This window comes from Pongo abelii, chromosome 1 (genome assembly GCF_028885655.2).
Source record: "Pongo abelii isolate AG06213 chromosome 1, NHGRI_mPonAbe1-v2.0_pri, whole genome shotgun sequence".
Classification (NCBI taxonomy): Eukaryota; Metazoa; Chordata; class Mammalia; order Primates; family Hominidae; genus Pongo; species Pongo abelii.
The window spans coordinates 223,877,532-223,890,154 of record NC_071985.2 but is presented as its reverse complement, the minus strand read 5'-3'; the positions used below and the strand labels follow the sequence as shown (position 1 = coordinate 223,890,154).

Here is a 12,623-nt window from a genome sequence, read left to right as displayed (position 1 = left end):
GCGGATGAAGAAGCTCCTGATTATGGCTCTGGAATTCGACAGTCAGGAACAGCTAAAATATCTTTTGATAATGAATACTTTAATCAGGTGAGAAACCATCAGGAAGAAGGAAAACCCTGTGGAAAGAGAAAGAATGTTCAGCATTGGAGATCAGTTCTCCTGTAAAACTGAAAAATACAGGGTGCTGGTTGCCACAGAGTAGTTCAGTAGAATATGGGACATGTCTAACAATAATGAAGGTAAAGGTGTATAGACTCAACATTCATATTTTATTCATTGCCTTTCCTCAGACAGCCCTCAGTCCATATAATTTTCCAGTCACTATTATTTGTTGGGCAGATAAACAGAAGTAAGACAACTGGGGAAAAATATGTTTTTATACTACTTTACCATGTACCTGCCCCTGCCTTTTTTTCAGAGTGACTTTTCATCTGTTGCAATGACTCGTTCTGGTCTGTCCTTGGAGGAGTTGAGGATTGTGGAAGGACAGGGTCAGAGTTCTGAAGTCATCACTCCTCCAGAAGAAATCAGTCGAATTAATGACTTGGGTATGTAGACGGAGTTTACTGTGCTTGGGGACATTTTCGACAAAGGGAAAATATTGACCATTATCAAGGGACATAGTGGCCTTCATCAACTAGGAATGGAAAGAATGCCCAACTCCCTCCTTTTTGCATTATTTGAACCATCTGTGTCTTCATTTGACCCTCTTTAGATTTGAAGTCAAGCACTTTGCTGGATGGTAAGATGGTAATGGAAGGGTTTTCTGAAGAGATTGGCAACCACCTGAAACTGGGCAGTGCCTTCACTTTCCGAGTAACAGTGTTGCAGGCCAGTGGAATCCTCCCAGAGTATGCAGATATCTTCTGTCAGTTCAAGTAAGCTGCCCCTTTGCTCTGCCTCCCAGCTAGCTGCTAACCGAGGTGACATCTCTTGTGCACTGTAGAGTGCTTTACATGTGTGAGGGATTAACACTCTTGAGACAAAGACTGACCAGTCTCTGAAGGAAAATACTTTCATCACTCCTATGGGAGTGAGAACCAGAAACCTGTCCTGGAATGCAACAGGGTTCCCTGGCAGGAGGAGCATGCTGCGCATCCTGCTGCAGGGCTCTGCTGTGAGCGGTCCCCCTTTACCAGAAATGTAGGGTCTGATCACATAAGCCTGTTGATGAGTCTTTCTAGTCCTCTTCATGTTGAAATGTCTTATTAGTAAGCCTGAAAGCAATGACTTATCTAGCTAGCAATTATGCCTATTTAATAATCGGGAAAAGGAAAATTTAAACAATGTAAAGAAGGATAAATTCTACATCAACTGAAAAAAGCTAGCATGTAGGGAAGATGTGATACTTCTCATTTCTCATCTACATAGGACTTGCTCTTTCCCTCGGCCCTCTCAAAACCCTGTGCTCTGGATGCTTTCTTCTCAAGACTGCCCCAGGAAAACACTTTTTTGTGAATCTTCAGTTTTAATACCTCCAGACTTCAAGGTGTCTTTTCAGTACTTGGAAAGGGCCACAGTACAAGAGACTGAAGTCTGATCCCTCCATACCTACCGCCCTCAGTTTGCCACTGGTGCCACCAAGAGGCTGCTTTGGGTTCTGCCATCCATCTCCCCTCAGAATGTGCCTTGGCCTTCCCATGGGCCCTAGTGCAGTTTATAAAGCTTTTGTATAGGTTTTATCACAGAAAGTTGAGTTAAATGTGATCTAAATTAAATGTGATCACTATATAGTAAACCACTAATATCATTTGCTACAACTCATAGTTGTTGAAGTATTACCCATTGAGCATTGATTTCACCTATTTAATGTGTTTTCACTCATACCCTCAAACTTAGGGCACAATAGTGTTGACCAAATGAATCTGTTTTTTGGAACTTGCTATTATTCTAATCAGGCAACTGATAACGTTTTATGGAAAACATCTATTTGGTTAACTGATGTCTGAAGTGACAATAATAGTGAGTTGACCTTTGTCCTACCATCTCCTAAAAAGAGCAGCATCTCTACCTGGTGTTAGCTCTGGGGAAAAGGGCATGTTGCTTGTGTTGAAAGCAGCCTCAAAGGCGTCCTGTGTTTTTATAGTCGCTCCTCTGGCCTGTGCCGGGAAGGTATGGCTGCAGAGCACTGTGAATGAGTTCACCTGTCGTCAGGGAACCCCAAGAATGCTGCAGTGCCAGCAGTACAGGAATCAGGGATTTGGAGCACTTGGCAAAAGCATGCTAGTGTTCTCAGACTGGTGAACTAATTTGGAAGACAACAAGTTCATACTACCAGTCTCTCTGTCCCCCCAATTGAAAATATTTTCTTTTTCTCCATTTTTTCTTGATGGAAGGGGTGTCCTTCTGATGGATTTTTCTATCTGGCAGTAAATCTTTGTGTTGGGTCCTCTTTAACTGTGCAGTTCTTTTTATTTCAGACTAACAATAGGGAGAGAGAGAGGGAACGATAACATCTCACTATCTGTGAAAATAACTAAATATAGCCCATTGGTTCAACACATCTTTCCAGAGTATCTTCTATGTGTCAAGACCTGTGGGAAAACGCTTGCTGTCTGGTGGGGAGAGAGGCATATAAATACATTATTACAGTGAAATCATTGCTATTAAGGAAAAAAACGTTACTAGTAATGCGGGAACACAAAACTGTCAGGGTAAGTCAGGAAAGACTGCCTGGAAGAGGTGACATTTGAATCCACAACAGACTCTCAGGTAACTATGCCATCCACAGGCTTTCGCACTAACTGTGGAAGCTTGAGTCTGCTAAATTTTGTCTGTACAAAATGACATTGTTTTTATTTTTAGTAAAAAGCTTTTACAAAAGAAGAGGAGTTAATTGAATTTACTTCTTCACTCTCTCTAAAGCATTCTTGCATATACCTCCATATAGCCAAGTGATCAGGGTCAGTTAATTTTTCAGTCATTTTTGAAATAAAATCTAAAATGCCCTCTGTGCGATATGGAAAAGGTTCTTGACAAGGAATGTAAATAACTTAAAGAATCTGCTTAAGTGGAATGCTTCTTTCTATAGGATCCACATTGGGCTCTTGAAACAGATTCTGATAAAACCATTTAATGCAGTGTTCACGAGTCTTTTTATTTTCTTTATGAAGCTTTTTGCATCGCCATGATGAAGCATTCTCCACGGAGCCCCTCAAAAACAATGGCAGAGGAAGTCCCCTGGCCTTTTATCATGTGCAGAATGTAAGTGACGCGGACCTTTTTGCCAAACATATGTTTTTCTGGTACCTTGGCTTTCTCAGCCCAGGAAGGGTGATAAGAAGAGGTACAAGTCACTGGCTGTGCAGGGGGAGAGTAGACAATAGAGGGCGTGGCTAGAGCGGTGAGGTCATCCACAGTGGCCTGAGCAGCAAGCCTTCTTGTCTGTATCACAATGGGCCTAGTGAGTGGAATGTGGGTTCGTCTGCCAGTAAAATCTTCCATCAGTTTGAATGCAATGAGTTGTTTTAGTGTTTCTGTCCTAGAAAAATAAGCATGCTTAATAAGAGTTTTGTTAAAGTGAATGCATTGTCCTTTAAACCCTAAGATACTTATGTTTCTCGATTGCAAATAACATAAAAAATATCAAATACCTTCTGTAGCTAAATTAAGATTTAGATCTGTTTTCCTTGCAACTGATAGTATAATTAACACATTAATGCCCTTTACAACTGTATTCCTACGTGGAGTAAGAAAACAGACCCTTCCCTCTCTTACATGAATTTCACTCAAACTCTATTTCAAAGTCATCATCCTCATCACAATAGCTAATATTCACTGAGAGTTTATTTTGTGTTAGTCACTGTTCTGAGAGTTTTTGTGTAATTTATCTTTACCTTTATACCATAGATTAAGATAATCCCTGTGTTAGCTGAGATGACTGAAGTCACTTATCAGGCTGGGCGCAGTGGCTCACACCTGTCCCAGCACTCTGGGAGGCCGAGGCAGGTGGATCACTTGAGGTCAGGAGTTTGTGACCAGCCTGGCCAACATGGTGAAATCCCATCTGAGACACGAGAATTGCTTGAACCCAGGAGGGGGAGGTTGCAGTGAGTCGAGATTGTGCCACTGCACTCCAGCCTGGGCAACAAAGCGAGACTCCCATCTCAAAAAAAATAAAAAAGTAATAATAAAAATAAAGTTACTCATCAGTGTTACAAGAGGTAGAGATAGGACTTAAGCTCAGAGAAATGTAGCTCTGGCATTCAGGATCTTCACTACTACATGAAATTGTCTCTCATTCTCTTGCTAACCATGTCTGCTATCTAAAGTAAGAGAGGAAAGGAGAACTTCAAAGATGGAACAAGCAAACACAAAATATGCCGTCTTCTTTTTCATGTTGGTATAAATATAAGCAAGCATGTATCTGATAAACTTTGATCAGCTGCTGTGCACAAGGATTGTGCCTGACAACTGAGGAATGCAGATGAATGTCAGATGCTCCCAGTGAGCTTCGAATTACGATAGGGGAAATAAAATGCATTACATAAACACCAGTCATGCAAAGATGAACATGAGAAAATATTCACTAAATGCAATGGGGGTGGAGAAAGGGAAAGTTATTTCTATTAATGGAAAGCTATTTTAAGTTACTTTTTGTTGGGGAGGATAGTTGGGTGGAGAAAGGGGATAGGAAGCTCCCTGAAGGATGTAGTATAAGCAAGAAAAAGTGTGTCAAACTTGGCATTGTGCCTGGCACATAGGCCATAGTCAGTACGTGCATGGATGTGTGGAAGGGCCTTCCAGGCAGGGTTGCAGCCTGGGCCAGTCCTTGGCACAGCTGAGGAGAGAGCAGGTGAAGGGAGCAGCAGGTGAGTGAGTGAGCCAGAATAGTAAGTGTGGGAAGGACAACAGGGGCCAAGATCAGTTGAGGCAAAGTATGGAAGATCTTGAATACCTGAAGCTGGGAAAAGTTACTTTAGAATTAAAAACATCATAGGGGATCCCCTGTTTTTTGTTGCAAGAGGCCTGCATAGTAAAATACCCAGCAGCTACTGGACACTCAGCAGTAGTAAAGTTGGGCCAGGCATAGTGGCTCATGTCTGTAATCCAGCACTTTGGGAGCTGAGGCGGAAGGATCAGTTCAGCACATGAGTTCAAGACCAGTCTGGGAAACATAGTGAGATACTGTCTCTACAAAAAATTGTTTTAAATTAGCCAGGCATGGTGGTGCATGTCTGTAGTCCTAGCTACTCCGGAGGCTGAGGCAGGAGGATTGCTTGAGCCCGGGAGGGTGAGGCCGCATGAGCCTTGTTTGTGTGCTACAGAGCAAGACCTTGCCTCAAAACAAACAAACAAACAAACAAAAAAACCCAAAATACAGTACTAAAGTTCTGATTGAAGCAAAAATGTGTATTTTCTTGTAATCTTTTCCTAATCTTGCTTGGCTTTAGATTGCAGTGGAGGTCACTGAATCATTTGTGGATTACATCAAAACCAAGCCTATTGTATTTGAAGTCTTTGGGCATTATCAGCAGCACCCACTTCATCTGCAAGGACAGGAGCCTAACAGGTTTGGACCAGATAAGCAAACATTTTTGATGGTATTGTTTTGATTTTTAGTTTCTCAATTGCTGGAAAGGAAGAAATCTTTTGAGGGATTAAGATAACTAAATAAGTATTCTATATTACCCTGTTTCCTCTTTAGAAACTTCACTATCATCTTATAGCCACCTAATCACTGATTTTAGATAGAGCAAATTAAATTTTGACCAGGTGACCTCAAATACCATCTTTTTGTAGGAAGAGACTTTGAATATGGTAGAAATTTGAGGAATATAACATGAAAATTGTTAAAAATTGTTCCTAATGCCCACAGCTTTATGAAACAGAAGCTGTAAGTACAGTCATCAAAACTGCTGAGGAAAGCAACAGTGGGCCTTTCTGATGATGGCGGAGTGTTGGTATTGGCAGAATTTTCTTATTTATTAGCTAAGACTTAGGGGGAGACATTTTTAAAATGAGATTTAGCCTGTTTCACTATCTAGGATTATCTCTATTATCTGGTATTATGCTAGAGTTGAAAATGCAAAAGTCTGCTTCCTTAAAGGGAATTAAAATGTGCTATTGATGTCAACATCCAACTCTTTGTAGTCTTTTTATTTCTCTTGAAAAAACGGGGTTTATTGATTTCTACACTGCAAATAGTCATTACAAAAAGCTTTTTTTCTTTTAAATAAATTCACACAAAGAGAAGTAGAAAGCGATGGTAATGACCAGCAAGAGGAATAATAATTATGTTTATCTTAATGTCTGTGTGCCAGTTCTATTTACGTTAATGTTGGAAAACTCCAACTTGGAATCCAGAACTTCAGATCTGCAAATGGAATGTCTTGAGATAGGCACGTGGAAGTCAAACAGTTTCTCTCTTTTTCCCTGCTTTTAGAAGCTGTACATAAAATGTTGTTTCCTTCTGTACTGTCACAGAACTTTTACGTACATTCTCACTCCTAGTTGTGAAACGCCTAAAGAGAAGGAAATTCAATTTGCAGTCCAGCACAAAGGGGAGAATTTCTAAAATAAATAACTCTTTATAGTCTTGATCTTTGTCTTCTTTTCTTTGCAGTCCGCCTCAGCCGTGCCGCCGATTCTTCCCTCCACCCATGCCACTGTCCAAGCCAGGTGAGCACTCGCTCTGCTTTTTGCATGATGATCTCTTTGTGAATACATCTCTTATTCTGAATGACTTTTCAAATAGAAGTCATATTCGAATTCTTATTCTTCTATATATCCACATGTATTCCTGCTCCTCCTCTTGTATATGTCTAGTAGGAACTAGAATTCCTAGTTGCTGATTTAAAATAAGAAGTAAAGGCCGGGCGCGGTGGCTTATGCCTGTAATCCCAGCACTTTGGGAGGCTGAGGCAGGTGGATCACCTGAGGTCAGGAGTTCGAAAACAGCCTGACCAACATGGTGAAACCCTCGTCTCTACTAAAAATACAAAATTAGCCGGGCATGGTGGCACACGCCTGTAATCCCAGCTACGTGGGAGGCTGAGGTAGGAGAATCACTTGAACCAGGGAGGTGGAGGTTTCAGTGAGCTGAGATTGCACCTTTGCACTCCAGCCTGGGCAACAAGAGCGAAACTCCGTCTCAAAACAATATAAAATAAAATAAAATAATAAAATAAGACAAGAAGTAAGAAACAATAGGGGGCCTTATCTACCATCTCTCTGGTCTTCTATTTGCAGATTTTGATAATCACTCTGTTCCTAAATCTTTCCACTTTGTATGTAACTTCCCATAACTGTCAGGGGACTAGGCATTTCTTTGCATAGTAAATTTATTCTGCATGTTCAGTGATGTTGTTTTGATTTTTCTTTATTTCTGTCCTTTTTCCTCATTGCCTATTCGCCAAATTCCCACCCCACCCTGTGCTCACTCTCCACCCTCTGTATTCCCCATCTTCATCTGCCTTCAGACCATGAGAGAAAGATTGAGCTGATTCGGTTTCTCGTGTCTGGCTATGTGAATGTGCATATGTTGGACACATTTTCTGAGCACGCCAGTGTGCTTGCATCCTCCGCTATTGCCACCTTCCAGGATGAGGCTGACCCATTGCCGCCTTTTCTCTTTCTGCCAGTTCCCAGCTGCCAGAGCGAGAGGGTACCCAAACGAGATGGTTAGTAGCTGAATTAGCTCCACCTTAGATGTAGAACCAACCTCAGGCGCTTGTCCTGAAGCCTGGCTCTCTGCATATGAAACACTGACATTTCCGTTTGCAACTTGAGCTGAATGTAGAGCTCAGCACATTTTCAAGGTTGTATCACATTTTCTTCCTAGAGATTTGGGAAGCACCTTCTCTACATGTGCCTCTTTCACATCACCATCGCAGTGGGGGAGGCCCTTGCATTTGTTTTTATGGATTCTTTGCAATAGTATTTTTAATTTTGAAGATTTTACTAGTAGTTCGTTTGTTAGAATACTTCTGGTTTTGCTTTCTGACCCTTAGATGACTGCCAGGATCACTTACCCTATTTTCTTTCTGACTAGCGTCACCAACTCATGTGAAACTCAGCTGGGCTGAATACTGCTGATAGGGTACACATGTGAATAGTGCTAAATGATTCATAAAGCTCCTTTATATACATTATGTTAATGGATCTTCATGCTCGCTTTTCAAGATAGTAGGCTAAATATTAGGATCTACAGTTTATAAATGAGGAGACAGACTCCCAGAGGTTAAGCAGCTTAACTAAAGTCACATAGCATCAGTACAGTTAAGAATATGGAGTTTAAATCTGACCGGGTATGGCGGCTCGCACCTGTAATCCCAGCATTTGGGAGGCTGAGTCGGACAGATTGCTTGAGCTCAGGAGTTAGAGACCAGCCTGGGCAACATGGCGAAACCCTCTCTCTACAAAAAAATGCAAAAATTAGTCGGGCGCAGTGGTGCACGCCTTTGGTCTCAGCTACTCAGGAAGCTGAGGTGGGAGGATGGTTTGAGCCCAGAGGGCAGAGGTTACAGTGAGCCGAGATCACGCCATAAAAAAGAAATAAAAGAATATGGAATTTAAATCTGAAGAAAATGTATAACATAAGATCATTTACAGAATCCTGTATTTATAAATGAGACCAGTGGGTGGTTTCCAACTTTGTCCTCACATTGGTATCACCTGGGAAACTTTACCCCTCATGGAGGAAGAACTTTGTCCTTCCCTTAGAGATTGTGATTTAATTGATCTGGGGTGTGTCCTGGACTTTAAGGTGTCCAGGTACTCCTATGTGCAGGGAGGTTTGGGAACCACTGGGGTGGAGGATGGGTCTTTTCTTCAGGACATCAGCTTTGATTGAGCCCCTGTGACGTGTGAGGCTTTCCCAAGCATTGTCTCTCCCACGTTAGTCCCATGCTTTACATGCCACAGAACCTGAGATTCTGGAATTGAAAGGTTTCATGAGCACATTTATTCTACGCAAAAGCTGTTTTCTCATCATTAGAGACAGTTTGTTGAGAAAAAAGATACTGATTTCTTTATTTTCCTTGTTCTCTGAATGTAGAGATAACTAATAACTTACAAAGTTTATATTGGTGTTTCTCTGGGTCTTTTGCGTTGAAATCTTTCCTCTGACTCTTGCTGCCTTTCCCAAGTATGTCTTTAAAGACTGACATTAGAGAAGCTTGTATTTTTGCTGAGTAGTCTTGGACCAGATTTTGACATACTCTAAAAACTTTTAAAAGTTCCAGCCACCAAGTTAAACACGATGAGCAAAACCAGCCTTGGCCAGAGCATGAGCAAGTATGACCTCCTGGTTTGGTTTGAGATCAGTGAACTGGAGCCTACAGGAGAGTAAGTCCAACTTAATAAATTTTTAAATAAGGCAAAATGTTTCAAATTAGGAAATGCAATTTTGAATCTTCTTGTATTTGGGTTCATGAATCATTGTTACTGTCAAATTCCAGGGATGGTTTTGTTTTTGTTTTTGTTTTAATAGAGATGCAGTCTTGTTACGTTGACCAGGTTGGTCTTGACCACTCCTGGCCTCAAGCAGTCCTCCTGCCTCGACCTCCCAAAGTGCTGAGATTACAGGCATGAGCCACCACACCTGGCCGAATTCCAGTTTTGAATTGATTTTTGGTGGTCTTGGTATTTGAATCAGATGTTTATCAGAGAACTGACTGTTCAGCATAATAATTTGCCTTCTCGTTAGCAACAGCAAAATCATGGAGACAGGCATCTTGTTATTTTTTGGGTTTTTTTTTTTTTTTTTTTGCTTTTTTTTTTTTGAGAGGGAGGCTTGCTCTGTTGCCCAGGCTGGAGTGCAATGGCGCAATCTCAGCTCACTGCAACCTCTGCCTCCCAGGTTCAAGCGATTCTCCTGCCTCAGCCTCCTGTGTAGCTGGGATTACAGGTGCGTGCCACCATGCCAGGCTAATTTTTGTATTTTTAGTAGAGGCAGGGTTTCACCATGTTGACCAGGCTGGTCTCAAACTCCTGACCTCAGGTGATCCACCCGCCTCGGCCTCCCAAAGTGCTGGGATTACAGGCGTGAGCCACTGCGCCCGGCAGCACCTTGTTGTAAGGGTTTTATCATAATGGGTTTTATCAGTAGTAAAGCAAAAGGAGCATATTGCATAGAATATGGTAAAGACTTACATTACTAATGTCAAGGAGGACATAGAAGGGCAGAATATTTTCCTAGACCAGGGTTTCTCAACCTCAGCACTATTTGGGGCTGGATAATTCTCTGTTGTGAGGGGCTGTCCTGTGCATTTAGAGTATTTTGTAGCATCCTTGGCCCATACCCACAAGATGCCAGTAGCAGCTCCACTCTATTTGTGACAACCAAAAATGTCTTCAGACATTGCCAAATATCCCCCAGGGAGGGCATCCTCAGTTGAGAACCACTGTCCTAGATCAAAGTGATACCATCAGCTTACTCTGTCTGGATGAGCTGAGTTAGAGTAAGTGATTAATGTAATTGTTGTGTATAATCATCTCTAAAATGCTTTTGGAAAAACACAAATGAAAGAGATCTTACTCTTAGGACAGAGGCAAGGGGCTGTATCAGTTAATGTAAAGGGTAGGGGCAAATGTTATCCTAATGTTCTCCTATATGTAATTCTGAGAACCACCATCATGGTCATCATTGGGAAACACTTATTAAGTTCCTACTATGTGTAGGATACTGTGTTAAGTGTGGTTCTGTCAATCTTGTATGTAATTGTCAGTAGTGACAGTGCTTTGTGGAATTTGACTTTTCATAGACAGACCTATGATGTGATTACAAGTTGCATTATGAGGGAGAGGTAGTTACAGTAATTGTTTCTACTGAATTAATTGCTCTCTGAATCTTAAAAAAAACTATAGTCTGAAATTATCTGTGTTTCTTATCTCCTGTCAATTGCCATTGCACTTCTACATTATTTATTGAATACTTAATATCAAGGGGTTGGATGCAACCAAAAGATGTTACTGTCCTTTGACTACTCAAGTCTAGAGAGGATTGAGACACAGATGTGTGGAAAAGACGAGTAAATGCAAATGACTGTATGATTAAATGCCAGCATGGGTGAGAAAGACGTGGGATCAGAATTTATCAAAACAAAGACCACCACGGGCTAACCCTTGCAGATGAAGTAGCACTTAGTTTTTTCTTTTGCATTTCTATTTTTTAGGTATATCCCAGCTGTGGTTGACCATACAGCAGGCTTGCCTTGCCAGGGGACATTTTTGCTTCATCAGGTACTAATGAGGGACCAAAACAGGCATCGGAGGGAACACTGAAAATAATTTAGAATAAGAGACGGAACTCTTTCTTTTTCTCTGTTTTCATCTCTGTTTCAGAGGGTGGGCGGGGCAGTGTCCTGTTGTCATTTTTTTTTCTTTTTTTCTGTGTCTGTTTTTAGATATTTCTTCCTCAGACCTTGGCTTATATTTACCCTTGCTTTTATATGTATTTAGAATAGCTATTTTGAAAAATATTTTATTTCATTCAATTACTCTAATTTGTGTAGCTCCTATGTCACTTTTAATACTTTTCATTTCATGATATTTGGAAGCTCTGTGCTTTCACACCAAAAGTTCTTAATAGGGATAGAGGATGAAGGTTTCAATGGACTAAAAATCTGGTTATGAAATACAGGTCTCCTTTTGGTAAATCAAAAGTAGATTCAGTCAGTGTTCAAAAGTACTTAAGACCCAAGTGGGCATAGGGGCTAGGGATACCATACACTTGGGACATACAATCAGGGCGTGGTTGAATACTTATTATACAAGGGGCTGGGATGCAGCCACATAATCTCCTGTGACAGATTATGGTTTTATTCTTAAAACCATAGGGAAAAAGAATTTTTTAGAAAAGAAAGAAATGAAAACCATATCAGAACCTGACTGTTCCTTAGTCCCTGACACATCTCCCTTTTTTTTGAATAACAATGTGGATAGCATTTTCCCTCTTTCCACACCTCTCCTTCCTGCTCATCCCACATGCCATGCCATACAGTCCAGAAAACAATAGACGAGAGGAGATAATAGATTGCTTCAGCTAAATTGCAACCCTGCTTCATTACCTAGGGCATCCAGCGAAGGATCACAGTGACCATTATCCATGAGAAGGGGAGCGAGCTCCATTGGAAAGATGTTCGTGAACTGGTGGTAGGTGAGTACATTTCCTCAGCCAAGGATAGAACCAGGACTTACAGAGATTTTTTTTTTTTTTTTTTTTTTTTTGAGATAGGGTCTTGCTCTGTCACCCAGGCTGGAGTACAATGAGATCATAGCTCCCTGTAGCCTCAAACTCCTGGGCTCAAGCAATCCTCCTGCCTCAGGTTCCCGAGTAGCTGGGACCACAGGTGTGAGGCACTGTGCCCTGTTCGAGATGTTATTCTTCCCTGTTTGCAGTACATGGAATGTGTGGAAGACCATATTGGGAAACATAGACTATGGAGATGTAGAGGCCTTGAGTTTGAAACTCTGTATTCCTGTTTCTTTGCTCTATCATTAGTGGTATGTTATCCAGCTAACTAACTCAGTTACCAGGGAATGGTCCTGTGGTAGAGGCTGTGAGAGGGCATAAAAGAAATCTCTACTGGCTGGGTGTGGTGGCTCATGCCTGTAATCCCAGCACTTTTGGAGGCTGAGATGGGTGGATTACATGAGCCCAGGAGTTTGAGCCTGGCCAA

At 41.4% G+C, this 12,623-nt stretch overlaps 1 protein-coding gene across 13 annotated transcripts in view; it reads left to right on the top strand.

Moving 5' to 3' along the window:
- KIF1B (kinesin family member 1B) overlaps positions 1-12,623 on the top strand; it is a 173,883-nt gene that overhangs the window by 127,795 nt on the left and 33,465 nt on the right. For all 13 annotated transcript variants that reach the window (XM_054556598.2, XM_063720047.1, XM_054556605.2 and 10 more), the window contains 9 exons: positions 2-87; positions 419-548; positions 716-878; positions 3,114-3,204; positions 5,394-5,512; positions 6,566-6,621; positions 9,180-9,288; positions 11,118-11,184; positions 12,016-12,100. In XM_054556598.2, coding sequence (XP_054412573.1) covers positions 2-87; positions 419-548; positions 716-878; positions 3,114-3,204; positions 5,394-5,512; positions 6,566-6,621; positions 9,180-9,288; positions 11,118-11,184; positions 12,016-12,100 — 906 coding nt within the window. The remainder of the gene's footprint in view (position 1; positions 88-418; positions 549-715; positions 879-3,113; positions 3,205-5,393; positions 5,513-6,565; positions 6,622-9,179; positions 9,289-11,117; positions 11,185-12,015; positions 12,101-12,623) is intronic.